The 15,341-nt window shown below is 43.0% G+C and overlaps 1 protein-coding gene across 1 annotated transcript in view; it reads left to right on the top strand.

Annotated features, from left to right (window-relative positions):
• The window catches only part of vps13c (vacuolar protein sorting 13 homolog C), a 608,306-nt gene that overhangs the window by 258,170 nt on the left and 334,795 nt on the right, over window positions 1-15,341 (top strand). The window contains exon 30 of the mRNA XM_051920790.1: window positions 8,286-8,345. Within this exon, the coding sequence (XP_051776750.1) occupies window positions 8,286-8,345 (60 nt within the window). The remainder of the gene's footprint in view (window positions 1-8,285; window positions 8,346-15,341) is intronic.

The following is a 15,341-nucleotide window of genomic DNA, read 5'->3' as shown; positions in this document are numbered from 1 at the left end:
ATTTGCAAAATCCATAACGGTGCTTTCAGTAAGTACAATGCACACGCGTTTAATTTCATTCAGCGATTCAGTTCCGAGACAAACATGCCTCTTCTTACCTGGTCCTCCCCCGTCCACCTTCATTCTCTAAGCTTACACACCCCCTGGTCATGTGTCTGCTTGCAAGAGCAAGTCACGGAGACCCGCCCACCAACATTAAGACCATGGCGTAGTTGAGAAACACTTTTTTAATGTCTTTTAAGCACAGGGGAAACAATGTACATGTGAAACATCCGTAATGTAATAAGCCACCAAGAAAAGTAACATGCTATGCTATGCTATGGACAGAAGTGAAAACAAATTCAAGCCGGGTGTATTTTTTAATTGCCTTGTGGGGCTGTAGTAGTGTTGTTGGTTTGCAGTAAGGAGACTCTGGAAGATTGTGTGTTCGCTTCCCGGTTCCTTCCTGTGTGGATAGCGCTTTGAATACTGAGAATCAGTATCGGTATATCAATGTAACGAAGTATTATTATTCCAATGTGTCCAGCGCGCTCTCTCTCCCGCGTGCGCGCGTGCCTGTATGTATGTGTGTGTGTGTTACACGCTCTCGCTGCACGTGGTCCTGCAGGCAAACGCCGCAAAAATAATATGTTGATTGCTGAACACTTCCGGAAAGACACAGTTGTCTAAAAGGAGGGAAAAAAATGAACATTTGCAAAATCCGTAACGCTCCTTTCAGTAAGTATAATGCACACGCTTTTGTCGGCCAGTTTTTGTCAGCCGACCGTCGTCGCACGGTCATTCAGCGATTCAGTTCCGCGACAAACATGCGTCTTCTTACCTGGTCCTCCCCCCTCCACCCTCGTTCTCTAAGTTTACTCACCCCCTGGTCATGTGCCCGCTCGCAAGAGCAACTCACGGAGCCCCGGCCACCAACTTTAAGACCATTGGATGAAGCAGGTGAGACGCTAATAAAACAGAGGCACAGGGCTTATTGATTTTTAAAGACTGCTTCCTTCATTGTGTTTTGAGAGGGAAACATACAATTGTCCGTGACTTACAATTGAAGGACAACCGACGCTAATGAAACAGAGGCACAGGGCGTATTGGTTTTTAAAGAATGCTTACTTCATTGTGTTTTAACCTCAGTTGTAAAGGATTGTTTTAAGGATCCCATGGGATACCCTCGCAAACCGTTTTACATGCTGCATATGGCGATTCACCTCCGCGAGAAACATGCCTCTATGAACAGTCAACGTGGCTCGGAGGTGCATGTGGCCCCTACGACAGACGAATATAAATGACGCCATTTTTCTTGTGTTGGTGGGCGTGGCTCTGCGAGTTGTCGTCGCATCCAATGGTCTTAGAGTTGGTGGCCATGGCTCCTTCCTGCGTGCACCATGGGTGTCTTACTTGTCGGCGGCTTAGTGAATCCACGCCCCTTCTGGCGTGCTTTCCATGGTTGGCTACTTGTCTTCTGGCTTAGTGAATTATATATATAGATTGTTATCTCTGACCATGCCCCTCTAGTCCATCCATCCATCCATCCATCCATTGTCTCCCGCTTATCCGAGGTCGGGTTGTGGGGGCAGCAGCTTGAGCAGAGATGCCCAGACTTCCCTCTCCCCGGCCACTTCTTCTAGCTCTTCCGGGAGAATCCCAAGGCGTTCCCAGGCCAATCGAGAGACATAGTCCCTCCAGCGTCTCCTGGGTCTTCCCCGGGGCCTCCTCCCGGTTGGACGTGCCCGGAACACCTCACCGGGGAGGCGTCCAGGAGGCATCCTGATCAGATGCCCGAGCCACCTCATCTGACTCCTCTCAATGCGGAGGAGCAGTGGCTCTACTCTGAGCCCCTCCCGGATGACTGAGCTTCTCACCCTATCTTTAAGGGAAAGCCCAGACACCCTGCGGAGGAAACTCATTTCAGCCGCTTGTATTCGCGATCTCGTTCTTTCGGTTACTACCCATAGCTCATGACCATAGGTGAGGGTAGGAACATATATCGACTGGTAAATTGAGAGCTTCGCCTTGCGGCTCAGCTCCTTTTTCACCACGACAGACCGATGCAACGCCCGCATTACTGAGGATGCCACACCGATCCGCCTGTCGATCTCACGCTCCATTCTTCCCTCACTCGTGAACAAGACCCCGAGATACTTGAACTCCTCCACTTGGGGCAGGATCTCGCTACCAACCCTGAGAGGGCACTCCACCCTTTTCCGGCTGAGGACCATGGTCTCGGATTTGGAGGTGCTGATTCTCATCCCAGCCGCTTCACACTCGGCTGCGAACCGATCCAGAGAGAGCTGAAGATCACGGCCTGATGAAGCAAACAGGACAACATCATCTGCAAAAAGCAGTGACCCAATCCTGAGCCCACCAAACCGGACCCCCTCAACACCCTGGCTGCGCCTAGAAATTCTGTCCATAAAAGTTATGAGCAGAATCGGTGACAAAGGGCAGCCCTGGCGGAGTCCAACTCTCACTGGAAACGGGTTCGACTTACTGCCGGCAATGCGGACCAAGCTCTGGCACCGATCGTACAGGGACTGAACAGCCCTTATCAGGGGGGCCGGTACCCCATACTCTCGGAGTACCCCCCACAGGATTCCCCGAGGGACACGGTCGAATGCCTTTTCTAAGTCCACAAAACACATGTAGACTGGTTGGGCAAACTCCCATGCACCCTCCAGGACCCTGCTAAGGGTATAGAGCTGGTCCACTGTTCCGCGACCAGGACGAAAACCACACTGTTCCTCCTGAATCCGAGGCTCGACTATCCGACTGACCCTCCTCTCCAGGACCCCTGAATAGACTTTTCCAGGGAGGCTGAGGAGTGTGATCCCTCTGTAGTTGGAACACACCCTCCGATCCCCCTTCTTAAAGAGGGGGACCACCACCCCGGTCTGCCAATCCAGAGGCACTGTCCCTGATGTCCATGCGATGCTGCAGAGGCGTGTCGGCCAAGACAGTCCTACAACATCCAGAGCCTTGAGGAACTCTGGGCGTATCTCATCCACCCCCGGGGCCCTGCCACCAAGGAGTTTTTTGACCACCTCGGTGACCTCAGTCCCAGAGATGGGGGAGCCCACCTCTGAGTCCCCAGGCTCTGCTTCCTCATTGGAAGGCATGTTAATGGGATTGAGGAGGTCTTCGAAGTATTCCCCCCACCGACCCACAACGTCCCGAGTCGAGGTCAGCAGCGCACCATCCCCACCATATACAGTGTTGACACTGCACTGCTTCCCCTTCCTGAGACGCCGGATGGTGGACCAGAATCTCCTCGAAGCCGTCCGAAAGTCATTCTCCATGGCCTCCCCAAACTCCTCCCACGCCCGAGTTTTTGCCTCAGCAACCACCAAAGCTGCATTCCGCTTGGCCTGCCGGTACCTATCAGCTGCCTCCGGGGTCCCACAGGACAAAAGGGTCCTGTAGGACTCCTTCTTCAGCTTGACGGCATCCTTCACCACCGGTGTCCACCAGCGGGTTCGGGGATTGCCGCCACGACAGGCACCGACCACCTTACGGCCACAGCTCCGGTCAGCTGCCTCAACAATAGAGGCACGGAACATGGCCCATTCGGACTCAATGTCCCCCACCTCCCTCGGGATGTGGTCGAAGTTCTGCCGGAGGTGGGAGTTGACAGGGGGCTCTGCCAGACGTTCCCAGCAGACCCTCACAACACGTTTGGGCCTACCACGCCTGACCGGCATCCTCCCCCACCATCGAAGCCAACTCACCACCAGGTGGTGATCAGTTGACAGCTCCGCCCCTCTCTTCACCCGAGTGTCCAAGACATGTGGCCGCAAGTCCGACGACATGACCACAAAGTCGATCATCGAACTGAGGCCTAGGGTGTCCTGGTGCCAAGTGCACATATGAACACCCCTATGCTTGAACATGGTGTTCGTTATGGACAATCCGTGACGAGCACAGAAGTCCAATAACCAAACACCGCTCGGGTTCAGATCAGGGGGGCCATTCCTCCCAATCACGCCCTTCCAGGTCTCACTGTCATTGCCCACGTCAGCATTGAAGTCTCCCAGCAGAACTAGGGAGTCCCCAGAAGGTATGCCCTCTAGCACCCCCTCCAGGGACTCCAAAAAGGGTGGGTACTCCGAACTGCTGTTCGGTGCATACGCACAAACAACAGTTAGGACCCGTCCCCCCACCCGAAGGCGAAGGGAGGCTACCCTCTCGTCCACCGGGGTAAACCCCAATGTACAGGCTCCAAGTTGGGGGGCAATAAGTATACCCACACCTGCTCTGTGCCTCTCACCGGGGGCAACTCCAGAGTGGTAGAGAGTCCAGCCCCTCTCAAGGAGATTGGTTCCAGAGTCCAAGCTGTGCGTCGAGGTGAGTCCGACTATATCTAGCCGGAACCTCTCAACTTCGCGCACTAGCTCAGGCTCCTTCCCCTTCAGAGAGGTGACATTCCACGTCCCAAGAGCCAGCTTCTGTAGCCGAGGATCGGACCGCCAAGGTCCCCGCCTTCGGCCACCACCCAACTCACACTGCACCCGACCTCCTTGGCCCCTCCCATAGGTGGTGAGCCCATGGGAAGGGGGACCCACGTTGCCTCTTCGGGCTGTGCCCGGCCGAGCCCCATGGGTGCAGGTCCGGCCACCAGGCGCTCGCCATTGAGCCCCACCTCCAGGCCTGGCTCCAGAGTGGGGCCCCGGTGACCTGCGTCCGGGCAAGGGAAAACGCCGTCCAAAATTGTTTTTCTTCATAGGAGGTTTGTTTAACCGCTCTTTGTCTCATCCCTCACCTAGGACCAGTTTGCCTTGGGTGGCCCTACCAGGGGCATAAAGCCCCGGACAACAGAGCTCCTAGGATCATTGGGACACGCAAACCCCTCCACCACGATAAGGTGACGGTTAAAGGAGGGGCCCTTCTAGTCTTGGAGCTAAAATCATTAAGCCCCTCACACTCACCTCGTAGATGGCGTCTTAACCCTCTTTTATTGGCAGACGAGAACTGCACAGAATTTATATCCAAACAAATCAGCTTCTTCCTAGAGACAAACACGTCCACAGAGGTTTCTGCAGGAACACTCTGGGAAACTCTAAAGGCCTTCTTAAGAGGACAGATTATTTCATATCTTTCCCACAGAAATAAATTAGAAACCAAGAAAGTGTCAGAGCTAAGAAGTGAAATTACTAGAATAGATGAAGAACAAGCCAGGCGTCCAAATGAAGTTCTCTACAAGAAAAGGCAGGCCCTGCATACAGAACTTAACATCTTAACAACTAAAGAAACCGAACAACTTATAAGTCTAGACATCATTACTATGAACACGGAGAAAAAGCTAATAAGCTTTTAGCTCAACAAATTCACAAACAAGAAGTTCGCAATGCAATACCAGTAATCACCAACAAGAATGGAGAAGAAATTATTGACCATGAAAATATAATGCACACATTTAGAGTTTATTATAAGTCTTTATATTCTACTGAACCCAAAGAAGACAACACACAATCTAATGCATTTCTGGATACATCACAGATACCACAAATAAATGCTTTAAGTGCTGAGGAACTGGATAAACCTCTAACGCTAACAGAATTACTAGACGCATAAAGTCACTACAAAGCGGGAAATCAGCAGGCCCTGATGGTTACCCCGTAGAATTTTATAAGAAATTCTCCACTCAGCTAGCTCCCCTCTTATTGGCAACATTTACAGAAGCTAGAGACAACCAAATACTACCTGAAACATTTCGACAAGCATTAATCACCATCTTTCCTAGAAAAAATAAGGACTTGTTACAATGTGCATCATACAGACCATTTTCACTCCTGAATAATGATGTTAAGATACTGTCAAAAATCCTAGCTAGAAGGATGGAGAAAGTGCTGCCCTCGGTAATATCACAGGATCAAACTGGATTTATTAAAGGCCGACACCTATCTTCCAATCTCCAACGCTTGTTTAATGTTATATATTCACCAGCAAAATCAAACACCCCAGAGATATTACTATCATTAGACGCAGAAAAAAGCATTTGATATGATTTCACTGCATTGGAGAAATTTGGGTTTGGCCCAAATATTTGTGCATGGATCAAACTACTGTATACCAGTCCAGAAGCTTCAGTTTGTATTAATAACATTTGATCAGACTACTTTAAACTAGAACGTGGTACCAGACAAGGATGTCCCTTGTCGCCACTGTTGTTTGCAGTCGCTATTGAACCACTGTCGGTTCACTGCTGAAATTCTTATCAGATAAAGGGGATTGTCAGAGAAGGACTGGAACAGAAAATTTCTCTATATGCAGATGATATGGTCTTATATATATCAGACCCAGAAAACACTGTCCCTGCTGTTTTAACAGCACTAACAGAATTTCAAAAGATATCTGGTCTTAGAATTAATCTGAATAAAAGTATACTCTTTCCAGTGAATTCACAAGCATATAATATTAGATTGTACACCCTACCTTTTACCATAGCAGATCAGTTTAAATACCTAGGGGTAAATATCACAAGTAAACATAAAGCTCTTTATCAACAAAATTTTGCCATCTATATGGAAAAAATTAAGCAACACTTGCACAGATGGTCAACCCTTCATCTCACTCTAGCTGAAAGAATTAACATTGTTAAGATGAATATCCTTCCTAAACTTCTCTTTTTATTTCAAAACGTTCCAATATATATCAATAAATTGTTTTTTACACAGTTAGATTCAACAATAACCTCATTCATTTGGAACTCAAAACACCCACGTATCCGAAGAGCGACCCTACAAAGACCTCAGGCAGAAGGTGGCATGGCTTTACCTAATTTTCAGTTTTATTACTGGGCAGCAAACATACAAGCCATAAAAACCTGGACACAAATAAATGAACATACACAGGCTTGGTCCGCAATAGAAGTAAAATCCTGTAGTACTTCTTTATACTCCTTGCTCTGCTCTCCAATAAATACAAGTTATCGCAAATACACTAATAACCAAATTGTGCTTTACTCACTCAGAATATGGAACCAAATTAGAAAGCATTTTAAGATGGAAAATCTTTTATCAGTGGCACCTCTGCAAGAGAACCACCTCTTTCAACCTTTGCAAGTATATCCAGTTTTTAATACCTGGAAAAGTTTTGGGATTAAAATGCTCAGAGATCTTTATATAGACAATATATTTACATCTTTTGAACAATTACGTTCAAAATTCAACCTCCCAGCTACACATTTCTTTCACTATCTTCAAATTAGAAATTTTGTTAAACAGAAATTGCCCGATTTCCCCCACCTCGCACCCTCCACAATGCTGGAAAAAATACTGTTCAATTTCGAGAAATTAAACACTATTTCCGCATTATATAAAATCTTATTAGAGTCCCTACCTTTCAAAGATCCAAGAGGACATTGGGAAGAAGATCTCTTAATCAATATATCAGAAAAGGAGTGGAAGGTAGCAAAGCAGAGAATTCACTCGAGTTCTATATGCGCAAAGCATAGAATTATTCAACTAAAAATTATATATCGAGCTCATCTGTCTCGCTTAAAACTCTCCAAAATGTTTCCAGGGCAGGATCCAACCTGCGAACGCTGCACCCAAGCTCCTGCCTCACTGGGTCACATGTTCTGGGCCTGCACCAAACTAACATCATTTTGGACAAAAATTTTTAAGTGCCTTTCAGACAGCCTTGGGGTCACAATCCCTCCTAACCCATTAACAGCTGTATTCGGTGTTCTTCCAGATGGACTTGAATTGGAGAAGGACAAGCAAACGGTGATTGCATTCACTACACTTTTGGCACATAGACTTATTTTGTTAAATTGGAAGAATCCTAATTCTCCTCTGATAAGTCAGTGGGAAACCGATGTTTTATATTATTTGAAATTGGAAAAAATCAAATTCTCAGTTAGAGGATCTGTATAAAATTTTTTCAAAACCTGGCAGGATTTAATCAATATTATTTTAGAATAAGAGAAATAACTATTACCGCATTTAATTCCCTTCTCCATCTCTTATTTACATATAAATTTACTTCTTCCTTTCTTTTGTTTAATGTTGCCTTATTAAAAAGTCCTAAGCAATTTTCCTTTAGCTAAGCTCTCCTTCTCAGGGGTGGGGTTTGATTTGTCTTCAATTTTGTTGGGTTATAAATTGATCTATTTGTATGGAATGATTACAATGAAAATTAATAAAATAAAAATATAAAAAAAAAAAAAAAGAAAATATATCCATTAAATACAAAAAAATGTTATTGTGATCTGTGCTGACAGTGAAAAATATTCATATTTTGTTTAAGATATCTGTAATTCAGGTAATAATTTCTACCTGTCATTTTTGCAGGCTGATGTCAATGGTCCAAACTTTAATACAGTGTTCAGTAATACAGAGCAAACAGTGAAGGTAAGATAATATTTATTTTATTTTGTTATTTCTGGCCAACCTGTTTTATGCTTCATACTTAGTACCAGTGGCAGCTAGTGAAAAAAAATTGGGCAGTGGTGCAGTTTTTTTGGGGGGGGAGGGGCAAACTGAAGCAGTTCTTGTCTATTATATAGTGCCTTTCATATGTATGCTAGGGTCCCAATTTGCACTGTGCACTGAAACTTCAGTTCTTGACATCCACAGTCCCCTTATTCTTCCCAAAACCTGTTCTATAGATGTGGAATAGAAGAGGTGCAATTGCCACCCAAACGTTTACTTTTATAGCGCATTTTCATACAAATGATGTAGCTCAAAGTGCTTTACAAGATGAAGAAAAAAGCTATAAAAATAAAATTAAGTATTGCTAAGTAACAAAGAATAAAGTAAGGTCTGTTGGCCAGGAAGACACAAAAAACAAAAGAAAAAAAACTGCAGAGGGCCGGAGGAAAAGAAAAAAAAAAAAAAAAAATCTGCAGGGGTTCCAAGGCCATGAGTCTGTGCATCCCCCACTGGGCATTCTACCTAACATAAATGATCTAAATCAGTCCTCATGGTTTTCAGGCTTCACGTGGAAGAATTAGATGATGATGGTCATGTGGACATCTGCACATCCATCAATCAATGTAGGGACTGCATGGTTCCTTGATCAGGTGGTGGTTGCGGCGCCACCACAGAAAACTGGAAAAAGAACAGTAAAGAAAGTAGAGGTTACAACGAATTGTGGAGCCATAGTAATATTTCAGAATTTCAGGGTTACACTAAAATGAAGCTGTAAGACAGCCATATTAAAATAATGGGTTTTTAGCAGGTTTTTAATGTGCTCCACCATATTATCCTGGTGAATTTCTGTCAGTAAGCTATTCCAGATTTTAGGTGCATAACAGCAGAAGGCTGCCTCACCACTTCTTTTAAGTTTAGCTCTCGGAATTATAAGCAGACACTCATTTGAAGATCTAAGGTTACGATTTGGAGCGCAAGGTGAGTGGCATTCTGAAATATAGGATGGATCGAGATTATTTAAGGCTTTGTAAACCATAAGCAGTCTTTTAAAATCAATTCTGAAGGGCACAGGTAACCAGTGTAGTGACATCAGAACTGGAGAGATGTGCTCAGATTTTTGTTTCCTAGTTAAGATTCTGGCAGCTACATTCTGCACTAGTTGCAATCGATTGATGTCTTTTTTGGGTAGTCCTGAGAGGAGTGCGTTACGGTAATCTAGTTGACTAAAAACAAAAGTGTGAACTATTTTTTCAGAATCTTGCTAAGTTATAAGGGATCTAATTTTTGCTATATTTCTTAAGTGAAAAAATGCTGTCCTAGTGACGTGATTAATATGTGATTTAAAAATTTAGGTTAGAGTCAATAATCATCCCTAAGTTCTTTACCTCTGTTTTGACTTTTAAGCCTAATGGATCAAGTTTATTTCTAATATCCTCATTATATCCATTTTTGCCAATCACTAAGATTTCTGTCTTCTCCTTATTTAGTTTGAGAAAATTACTACTCATCCACTGAAGCACAAGTAAGACATTGGGTCAGTGAACCAAGAGAGTCTGGGTCATCAGGTGCTATTGATAAGTACACTTGTGTGTCATCAGCATAGCTGTGGTAGCTCACGTTATGCCTTGAGATAATCTGACCTAATGGAAACATGTAGATTGAAAAGAACATTGGACCCTGGATAGATCCTTGTGGAACACCGTGTAGAATATCATGTGTCTTTAAAGTATAATTACCACAACTAACAAAGAATTGTCTACCTTTTAAGTAAGACTCAAGCCAATATAAGACATTACCAGAGAGGCCCACCCACTGACTAAGGTGATTTTTAAGAATACTGTGATCAATGGTATCAAATGTGTCACTCAGATCTAGGAGGATGAGAATAGATAAACAGCCTCTATTTGCATTTAGATGCAAGTCATTTACTACTTTAACGAATGCAGTTTCTGTACTGTAATTTTGTTCTAAAACCTCACTGAAGCTTGTCAAGAACAGAACGTTTATTCAAGTGATCATTTAGGTTTGTAATAGCTGCCTTTTCTAGGATTTTACTTAAAAAAGTCAGTTTAGAAATAGGTCTAAAATTTTCAAAAATGGAGAAGTCGAGATTATTTTTCTTGAGCAGGAGTTTAACAACAGCAGTCTTTAGACCAGGGGTCTCCAACATGTTGCTTGCGAGCTACCGGTAGCTCGCAACCCCTTTCCAAGTAGTTTGCCAAAGGGTTAATGAATCATACATAAATTTGAAAACTTGATTAGTCAAATTAGGTGTGGGCGATCTTTCCAAAAAATCTTATCACGATCCACAATCTGAGAGGATATCTAGACTCAAACTCATCAAGACCTAAGTAACACTTTACTTTAAATATCAAACAAAGTTGAATTCAGTTGTTTTCTCGTTCGCTAGCTAAGTGGAGTTAACGTACACGCCCCAAAGCTGGTAAGTGAGTGAGGAGAACCCCCCATGCCCGCTGTGTGTTTCTCGGATTTCCACAAATAATATGGTACCACAAGTGAACTATGATACATAGTAAATTGAGAGATGTCGCAAAATCAACTGAAATGTTCAAGAAAATTATAGAAAAAACCCGATCTAAATCTGTTAAGTAGTTCTCTCGTTTAAAGCAGACAGACATTGGATTTTATACATTATATATTAGTAAACCTTCAAAATAATGTGCAGTTAAAGTCTCAACAGCATTCTCAATATTTCTGGAGCTTAGTAGAGTCAGATAACTATAAGAATCTTCACCAAGCAGCTCTGAAAATGTGTGCTTTGTTTGGGTCTACATACCTCTGTGAGTCTGCCTTTTCTGACATGAATGTCATGAAATCAAAATTTAGAACATGACTGACAGATGAGCATTTAAATGACTCCATAAGAGTGAACCTAAGTAGTTACACTCTACCATACACCTCTCTTGTTGACTCCATGTAGTGCCAGTCATCTGACTAACTAAAAAACACATCACACATGCAACTGGACATGTGAATACTCTTGTGAAGTGAAGCAGTGACATGTAACAAAATGACAAATGAATAAGTAATATCTGTGTATTTGTAATTGCTTTGTTTTGATAGCATTCATGTTTTAATTCAACAGTGTGAGATGCACTAAAAATGCATACAGACATACAAAATGTACTTGCAGGTGAACTAATATTTTTGTGATGTTTTAATGCAAAATGTGAGTTGTGGACACCAACATTTTGTAAATGTTCAAGCAAAACAAGCTTATTCAGTTTGTTTGGGTTGAAATAAGCTATGAGAAGAAACATTAGAAACATGAGTAGCTCTCTGCCATTTTCATTTTGTAAAAGTAGCTCTCAGGGCAAAAAAGGTTGGAGACCCCTGCTTTAGACAGTCTGGGAAGACCCTCATATCTAATGATGAATTTACTATGTCAAGAACACTATCAATTAGCTGCCGGATACTTCTTTGAAAAAACTTGTTGGTATTAGGTCAAGGACACAGACGGAAGGTCTCAGTTGAGAAATGATTCTATGTAGATCAGGTAAATCTATCCTGGTGAAAGGATTTAATTCTCTTAAAATGGAATACTGGGGTTTAATAGGATCCATATTGGGGAATGTACTCTATTATTTCTAATGTGACTGAAAAATATAACAAAAGTTTTTTCGAGGTATTCCATTGAGTGACCTGGGTTTAGCAAATGATCAATGGTAGAGAATAAAACACTCAGATTACTGGCATTTGTTATTTATAATTTTAGAGAAATAGCACCACCTCTCAAGTCAGACTGTGTTGTTGTGTTCTGTTATTTTAGCCTTCAATATTTCATAGTGGACAATCAATTTAGTTTTTCCCCCGCTTATTCTCAGCTTTTCAGCATATTTTCTTTAAATCAGACACTCTTTGGGCCTTCCAAGGTGTAACAGTGTTAGAGGATTTTTTTAACTGTCTTTTCAGGAACTCTTACTTGACCACTTTACTATTTGCATTATTATCACTATTATAATAAGCACTACAAACAGACTGGTTATTAAAATGTTTGTAAACGTTGAAGCTGCAGATGATTGAAAGAAGCGTTTTTTAACAATACGCTTCTCATTAATTTTATCTCACCGTATTTCTATATTAAATAACTGTCCTATATTAAATGAACTGTCCTATAACACGTCCATAGCATAAGTCCTATCCAAATCTTATTCTGCCTCTGTTAATAAAGTGTCTGGTTCTTCTGTATTCCCTAAATCCACATCATACAATCACTAGTCCTGTGATTTTTCTCAAGTCTTGCATCGCAGTTTATCATTTACTACATCCACAAAGTCATTTCCACTCTAATTTTATTCTCTACTTGCAACCATTCTGCCCAGTCCTATACAAGGTGTAATTTTTCTTGACTTTTCGTTGCTCACCTGGGCATAAATTTACATTGCAAGATCCACAGACCCAAACATCTTAAAGTACAACTCACTCCCCAACCTGTCTTCTACTACACCCGCAGGAGAATTTCAACCTAAATATTATTCTGCCTTTATGATCAAGATACCTATATTTCCTTGAACATAAATTTTGCTCTCCTTTCCTTCAAGCCTGAAAATTTCTCAATTACTTTGTGATTAAATTGAGTAATTTCACTAAGCCTGCCAAAAAATTTAGCCTCATATTATTGTCTAGATCAGTGTTTCCCAGCCTTTTTTTCTGTAGTAACACATGTTTTGTACCCTAAATCATCTCAAGATGCACCACTATTTTACTAACCACAAACATATTTACAGTATATCTCACATACTTGATCATATATATCTGTGTATATATTGTATATATATGAAGAGCATGAAGAATGGAAAGGCTGTTAGTCCAGGTGACATACCTGTGGAAGCATGGAGGTGGAGTTTTTAACCAGATTGTTTAATGGAATCTTGGAAAGTGAGCAGCAGTATGGTTTCATGCCAGTATAGAGTACCACAGATGTGATGTTTTCTCTGAGGGTGTTGAGAAGTATAGAGAAGGATTGAAGGAGTTGCATTGACAAGGTGCCTCGAGAGGAGTTATGGTATTGTATGAGGAAGTTGGGAGTGGCAGAGAAGTATGTAAGAGTTTTACAGGATATGTAGGAAGGAAGTATGACAGTGGTAAAGTCTGCGGAAGGAGTGACAGATGCATTCAATGTGGAGGTGGCAATACACCAGGAATCGGCTCTGAGCCCTCTTTTATTTGCAATAGTGATGGACAGGTTGACAGATGAGATTAGACACGAGTCCCCATGGACTATAATGTTTGTTGATGACATTGTGATCTGTAGTGAGAGTAGGGGCAGGTTGAGGAGACCTTGGAAAGTTGGAGATATGCTCTTGAAGGGAGAGGAGTGAAGGTCCGCAGGAACAAGAAAGAATACATGTGTGTAAATAAGAGGGAGGTCAGTGGAATGGTGAGAATACATGGAGTAGAGTTGGCGAAGGTGGATGAATTTAAGTACTTGATATCAACAGTACAGAGTAACGGGGATTGTGGAAAAGAGGTGAAAAAGAGAGTGCAGACAGGGTGGAAAGAGTGGAGATGAGTATCATTAGTAATTTGTGACAGACAGCAAGAGTGAAAGGGAAGATATACACGATGATAGTGAGACCAGCTATGTTATATGGGTTGGAGATAGTGGCACTGACCAGAAAGCAGGAGACAGAGCCTAGAGGTGGCAGAGTTAAAAATGCTAATATTTTCATTGGGTGTAACGAGGAAGGATTAGGAATGAGTATATTAGAGGGTCAGCTCAGGTTGGACAGTTTGGAGACAGTCAGAGAGGTTAGCTTATATTAGTTTAGACATGTGTGGAGGAGAGATGCTGGGTATATTGGGAAAGAATGCTAAGGACAGAGCTGCCAGGCAAGAGGAAAAGAGGAAGGCCTAAGAGAAGATTTATGGATGTGGTGAGAGAGGATATGCATGTGATGGGGGTAACAGAGTAAGATGCAGAGGACAGGAAGATATGGAAAATGATGATCCGCTGTGGCAACCCCTAACAGGAGCAGCCAATAGAAGAAGAAGATTGACTTATGCTAGTAATTCCTCAATTACTTAGTACTAGCCGACCCGCGGCTTGTATATGCCGCATAATTATTTATTGATGGGTGAACACTTCCTGAAAGACACAGTTGTCCAATGGGGTGGGTTTGAGGATACGACTGTGAGTGAATGAAAAGATGGAACTCTGGAGAGAGCAACATACAATTGTCCTTGACTGAAAACTGGTTTTGGCAGATGCAGGCATATCTTTTTGAAAGTTTGGCGCTGTGCCTTATTAATTGTCATTGCAAAGGCTAATCTAACAAGAAATTGTCTGTGTGTAAAAGTAAAAGGCAAATTTGAATCTGATGGGGTCAGGGAAATCTGGGGATTAAGGACAGTTTGTGAGGTAGCACCTGCGATAGTTTTACACTCTAGTACAGTGCGGTGAATGCTGGTAACAGTCAGTCTAGTGCCATTACAGAGACTTCTTGCTGGCATGAGGTTTCTGAGAAGCATGATGACTGAGCCAATTTTAATTTTGAGTTTATGCGGAGGCATGCCAGTGGGAGTATGACTGCTAAGAAATTCTTCGGGGAATGAAAGTTGATCTGCGGGATCGTCTGTGACGATGGAGTCAACGCTGGTGAAAGTTACTTCGTCGGTAGGGATAAGTTTCAGTACGTGTTCATTAAGATGTCGTGAGTCTTCGTTGGTGATGCTCGATATAGCTCACGTACTGAGTTGTTCCAGAGTCACAGTTGAGAAGTCGATGTCGCCATACAGTTGTTGAACTGGATCACAAATAAATGGAAAACAATGTGAAGGTAATGTCACAGGTGTTCCGTTTTTCCTGTCTCCAACATCGAGGAGCCATTTTGCGAAATCTTGTTTGTGAGGAAGAGCTGTCATATTTGTCGTCAGTGTAAGTACATGCATGTGACACCACAAAGGTTGCTTGTTAATGCAACTGGCGCTAGTAAGTGCTCAGGAGCCACGCAT

The sequence above is a fragment of the Erpetoichthys calabaricus genome, chromosome 17 (genome assembly GCF_900747795.2).
Source record: "Erpetoichthys calabaricus chromosome 17, fErpCal1.3, whole genome shotgun sequence".
Classification (NCBI taxonomy): Eukaryota; Metazoa; Chordata; class Cladistia; order Polypteriformes; family Polypteridae; genus Erpetoichthys; species Erpetoichthys calabaricus.
Note: the sequence above shows the minus strand (reverse complement) of the source record. Positions and strands in the feature narration are given on the sequence as shown.